General features: G+C 54.4%; 1 protein-coding gene across 1 annotated transcript; it reads left to right on the top strand.

Annotated features, from left to right (window-relative positions):
- Positions 1–1381: 1381 nt before the first annotated feature.
- On the top strand, positions 1382–4420 carry LOC119312482 (protein trichome birefringence-like 33). The gene is made up of 4 exons (XM_037588216.1): positions 1382–1639; positions 1724–1959; positions 3232–3603; positions 3722–4420. Exons 1-4 carry the CDS (start codon positions 1565–1567, stop codon positions 4239–4241), a joined length of 1203 nt encoding a protein of 400 aa, XP_037444113.1. The 5' UTR covers positions 1382–1564; the 3' UTR covers positions 4242–4420.
- Positions 4421–5494: the final 1074 nt, after the last annotated feature.

Below are 5494 nucleotides of genomic sequence, written 5' to 3'. Positions count from 1 at the left end.
CGAATCTTTGCTGGTCCAACCGGGTATATTGAGCGGCATTAGATATATGGCATATGGCTTGAGGTATGAGGATCACATTGACCAGCGATCTTTCCGTCAATCTTATCTCTCCAACATATGAACACCACTCCGTGTAGTATCATTTATGTATATAACGTGGTGCACCAAACCAAAGCACCAAAAACACCAGAGACATTAAAAATGAACAGGGAAAAACAATAAAGCGCCGAAACCATGGGAACGTTTCTCCAACCGGTCTCATGCGGGACCCGATCCTTGCTTGCGGCGTCGGCCTCGTCCATATGGCAAACACCCCAGTCCACCCGCACCTGCTCCGTACCTTTCCTACTCCCACTTTTATCTGCACCTTTGCTTACAATCCACACAGGGAAATATGTCACGACTTTGCCGGCGAGAGATTTAATTAATTCCGCTTTATTGTTAGATGGCATTGCTTTCATTAGACCGTCTTACACAATTCTGGTAGGAAAAGAACTCCTCAACCGTATGATATGGCCACCATTTTTTGTTTGGTACGTCGCTTTTGTGGTGCTAATGATGATTGCCGCCAGATGGAATTCAGTTAGGTGCACCAGATAGTCCTAAGAAATCATACTCCTACATACAGCAGTTAGCATGGGCCTCTTTTTTAAAAATTGCGGAGGTATAGCATGAACCGTGTGCGTGGAGTAGAAACGAGCGAACAAATCCCACCTAAATTAAAATGAGCTTCTTTACGCATAAGCAACGCTCGTTGTAATAGGAGTACTCCTCAATCGTGTCAATCCTTTCCACCACGAACTTCCCTTTTTTTTCCTTTCGCGACAGGGAGTTCTCACCAGTTTCCCCCGCCGGAGAAAAGCAAACGTCGGCGGCAGCATAAGGCGGAGGACCGTCGCGCTAGCTGCTGCTACAAAGCGCACGTTCGTTCGCTACGGCACGACGCAATTAAGAATGTACCCACAACAATAATAAAGGCTCGACGGTAACTGAATTTTGCACTTCGACAGAATTCCAACCAGATAGCGTCAGAGCAGCGTCCGACCTGTGAGCGACCCACCTACCGTGGCAGTCTGGGCAAGTCGTGCCTTGAAAAGAAGCGCACGCACACCCATCGCCTACCCGCCACCGTACCGTACCGGCGCGACCTCGCTCTACAGCAATGCCGATCGGAGCGTCGAGCCACACCCCGTCGGTCGAAAAGGGAGTGAGATCTCGCTTTAGTTTTAGGAAATTCAAAAGCTGCCGGTAGTAGTTCGCGGTCGTGCGACACAAGCTAGCTCTAGCCAGCACCCCAATGTCGTCGCGCCTACTACTACCGCCACTGGTGTGGTAGGAGTGGTAGTAGTACGTGCGTGCGGTTGTTGGAGCCGGACCCCGCGCCCGCGTTATATCTGCTGGAGCGCGAGCCCGATCCCGTCAGTGTCCCGGTGGTGGCTACTCAGAGTGGGAGCCAAGCTAGAGCGGCCAGATCCCACTCACCCACCCAATGCGCGCGCGCCCCTCGTGAGCTACCAGAGCCGACCGACACACTCACCAGAGCACCGCCGAACGGACGAACGCCATGGTGAAGGCGAAGCTCCTCGCTGTGCTGGCCCTCGTGGCCGTCGCCGCGCCGTTCCTCCGCGCCGCCGGCCAGGTACGCTCGCCGGCAACCTGGAGCTCCGGAGAGTGACAATGCGCGTGCGTGGCTAACGTTTGCTGTCTTGGTAATGTAATGCAGGAGGAGGGTGAGGGCGGGGCGAGGCCGTCGGAGCTGCTGCCGTTCGCGGTGGGCGCGGCGCCGGCGGGGTGCGACGTCGGGCAGGGCGAGTGGGTGTACGACGAGGCGGCGGCGCCGGCGTACGATGAGGAGGCGTGCCCCTACATCCCGGCGGAGCTGACGTGCCAGGCGCACGGCCGCCCCGACAAGTCGTACCAGCACTGGCGGTGGCAGCCCCGCGGCTGCTCGCTCCCCAGGTGCGCTCTCCCGCCGGCGTGCTCTCGCCTTACTATCTCACCGCCACTCGCTCACGATGAGCTCGCGCACGGTAGATCGATGCGTGTGGGGTACGGTGGCATCTAAAGTGAACGGCCGTCACGCACGCAAGGAACCGCGCATAAAGATACGGAGGAGCAGACGCGTACGTAGAAATCCAAAAATTACTTGATATATTGACGCGGGAGCAGCTCGACCTAATTTCGTGAGCTCTAGCTCTAGATAAGCCAATAATGCCGAGGCACGGTAGGGCCTTTCCGCCATGGAAGGACAGCGCTACAGCGCAGGGTAGGTGAGGCACCATCCTCTCTCTGTTCTCGTGGTACCAACAGAAGTTACTCAGCTGTAGAATTCAAAAATTCAAAGCCGTTGTAGTACTGTACGTAGTGATGAACGGCGAGGAGGTACTGCTGCTGGGTGATTGTCGTGAAGGGATCATGATCCTTGTATCTATAGGCGGTCACGTGACGCAGGAGCTACCACTCCAGATTGTCGGCTCGGTGCACGGGGACGTGCCTGCGTTCTAGCCGCAATTTTAACAGAGCAAATTAACAAAATTTGCTGCCAAATTGCTGTGGATTCCACACTTTTGCTCTGGCTCTACCCCAAAACTGTGGCAAGCCAGGGCACGCCTTGGTGGTTGTGCATGGCTTCTGTCCAGATGACAAACATGCACGCCGTGCAGACAAACAAAACGAGGTCCATCAACGTTGGTGGATTTGGCAGAGGTAGGGAGGGAGGGGCCGTGTACGTGCCGTGCCCACAAGTGCACCACCTTTTTCGTCGTGATCCAGAAATCTTGTGCATGTCATGGCCCCGAGCGAGGTCTCATTGGCTCATTGCACAGCTCTTTTGAGGAAGGAAATGCCGAGTGGTGATTCGCTGTCCGAAATGTTTTGGCTCAAGCGGCAGGGTTGGGTGGGACGGGACGTAGAGGTCACCTACCTATACTCAGCTGCAGTTGTTACACTCGGCAGGTAGCATGTGAGAACAGAGCACTGACCAAAAAAGGCTACGCTGTCAATCTAATTTAGTACTGAATTTAACAATTAGACCTTTGAATGGACATTTCTTGTACTATAAATAGAAAAACATTTTCCGTAAAATATCCACATGAAAATCACTTCGTGTTAGTTCAGAGATTCAGAGCAACCGTGGTTGTTGCTTTGTTCATGGCCCATCTTAGTTCATATTCACATTTTTTTCAAGGCAAGAGTAATGTTGTAAGTAATTAAAATTGTTGAATGCTGCAGCTTCAACGCGACGGTGATGCTGGAGATGCTGCGCGGGAAGCGGATGCTGTTCGTGGGCGACTCGCTGAACCGGGCGCAGTACGTGTCGCTGCTCTGCCTGCTCCACCGCGCCATGCCGGAGGGCTCCACCTCCTTCGAGACCGTCGACGCGCTCAGCATCTTCAGGGCCAAGGCCTACGACGCCACCATCGAGTTCTACTGGGCGCCGCTCCTCGCCGAGTCCAACGCCGACGACGGCGTCGAGCACCAGCTCAACGACCGCGTCATCCGCGGCGCGCCCATGGACCGCCACTCGAGATTCTGGAAGGGCGCCGACGTCCTCGTCTTCAACTCCTACCTCTGGTGGATGACCGGCGACAAGATCCAGATCCTGTAAGCAACCCAACAAACATCTCTCTCCAGATCAAATTAACAAGATCCAGATCACTTTGATGATCTCAACGAAGCTCTGCTCTGATCTTCTTCTGTATGCATGGCTGGTTGGTTGCAGGAGGGGCGCCGACAACGACATGAGCAAGGACATCGTGGAGATGGGCGCGGAGGAGGCCTACAGGCTGGTGCTGCACCAGGTGGTGCGGTGGCTGGACGGCAACGTGGACCCCAAGAGGTCCCGGGTCTTCTTCGTCACGGCGTCGCCCACGCACGCCACCGGCCAGCTCTGGGGCGACGAGGCGGAGGGCAGCAACTGCCACGGCCAGACCAAGCCCATCGCCGACGCCTCCTACTGGGGGAGCACCAGCAGGGCGATGCTGCGGGTCACCGGCGAGGTGCTGGCCGCGTCCGCGAGGGTGCCCGTCGGCGTGGTAAACGTCACGCAGATGTCCGAGTACCGCCGGGACGCGCACACGCAGGTGTACCGGGAGCAGTGGGCGCCGCCCACCAAGGAGCAGCTCGCCGACCCCAAGAGCTACGCCGACTGCACCCACTGGTGCCTCCCCGGCGTGCCCGACGCATGGAACGAGCTGCTCTACTGGAAGCTCTTCTTCCCCGCCAACGACCAGGCCCTCTGACGCGTCATCATCGTCGTCGTCGTTCTAACATGCGTCGTACAGTGTCGTTGCCATCGGCGTGCTGCATCGTGTGTGGACGCCATGGCTATAGTTCGTTCCCTTTTTTTGGCAATGTGATCAAATGTGTGTTCCTATGCTCTTCTCACTGGATCTTGTCCCCTTACACGCTGGATGCGTTTCACGGGCTTGCGTGGCACGTACAGGCCACAGAAACGCTGAAATTTGACCTCCAGCGGTAGAAAATATTGTTAAGGACATCTACAAATGGACTTCACAAATCCGTAAACCTAAATGCCTGTGTTCAGAGGCGCATCTGCAAACGGTGACCGGTCACCCCTCATGTCTCCGTGTCTGCAGACACCCCCCTTAGGCCCTTACATTTGGCCCCCAAATCCATACTAGCCATGCAAGTTGATGCAAAGTATGTAGATCAACATATCAACATTCAGACAACACAAACATAGCATGGATCATACTTATTCGGCATACAGTTTTGTACATTCCGGCCCAAAAGTTCATAATACAAATCTAGATACATAGATAAACATAGCTAAACGGAGGGGCACTGGGCATCACCGTTTCCTCGCCGGTCCCTTCTCCATGCGGCCACGAGAGTGGTGATAGTAGTCCTTCGCGTAGGTGTCGGCGGCCGAAGGGGCGTCATTGTCGGTGCTCATCGTGCCCCGCTGAACGAGGACGAGATGTTTGTCAGTGAGACGATGGGCAGCGCTCGCCTGCTCCTTCGTGAGCCGAGCCACTTACGCATCGACAGCCACCCTCTCTGTCGCGTGACACTTAGACTGCTCGGTGCTGAGTTGGAGTGCATTCGTGTTCTTGCAGTGCGGGCACCTCGTGTCCGTCTCTGTTGTGGACATCGGCGGACGCAACACCATGATGTCTACTACGCAACTTTATTCTTGTAGACTCGTGTTGGGCCTCCAAGCGCAGAGTTTTGTAGGACAGTAGCAATTTTTTCTCAAGTGGATAACCTAAGGTTTATCAATCTGTGGGAGGTATAGGATGAAGATGATCTCTCTCAAGCAACCCCGCAACCAAATAACAAAAAGTCTCTTGTGTCCCCAACACACCAAATACAATGGCAAAATTGTATAGGTGCACTAGTTCGACGAAGAGATGGTGATAAAAGTGTAATATTGATGGTAGAAATATATTTCTATAATCTGAATAAATAGAAACAGCAAGGTAGCGAATAGTAAACGGGCACAAAAACGGTATTGCAATGCTTGAAAATG

The sequence above is a fragment of the Triticum dicoccoides genome, chromosome 5B (genome assembly GCF_002162155.2).
Source record: "Triticum dicoccoides isolate Atlit2015 ecotype Zavitan chromosome 5B, WEW_v2.0, whole genome shotgun sequence".
In the NCBI taxonomy this organism is placed as follows: Eukaryota; Viridiplantae; Streptophyta; class Magnoliopsida; order Poales; family Poaceae; genus Triticum; species Triticum dicoccoides.
Note: the sequence above shows the minus strand (reverse complement) of the source record. Positions and strands in the feature narration are given on the sequence as shown.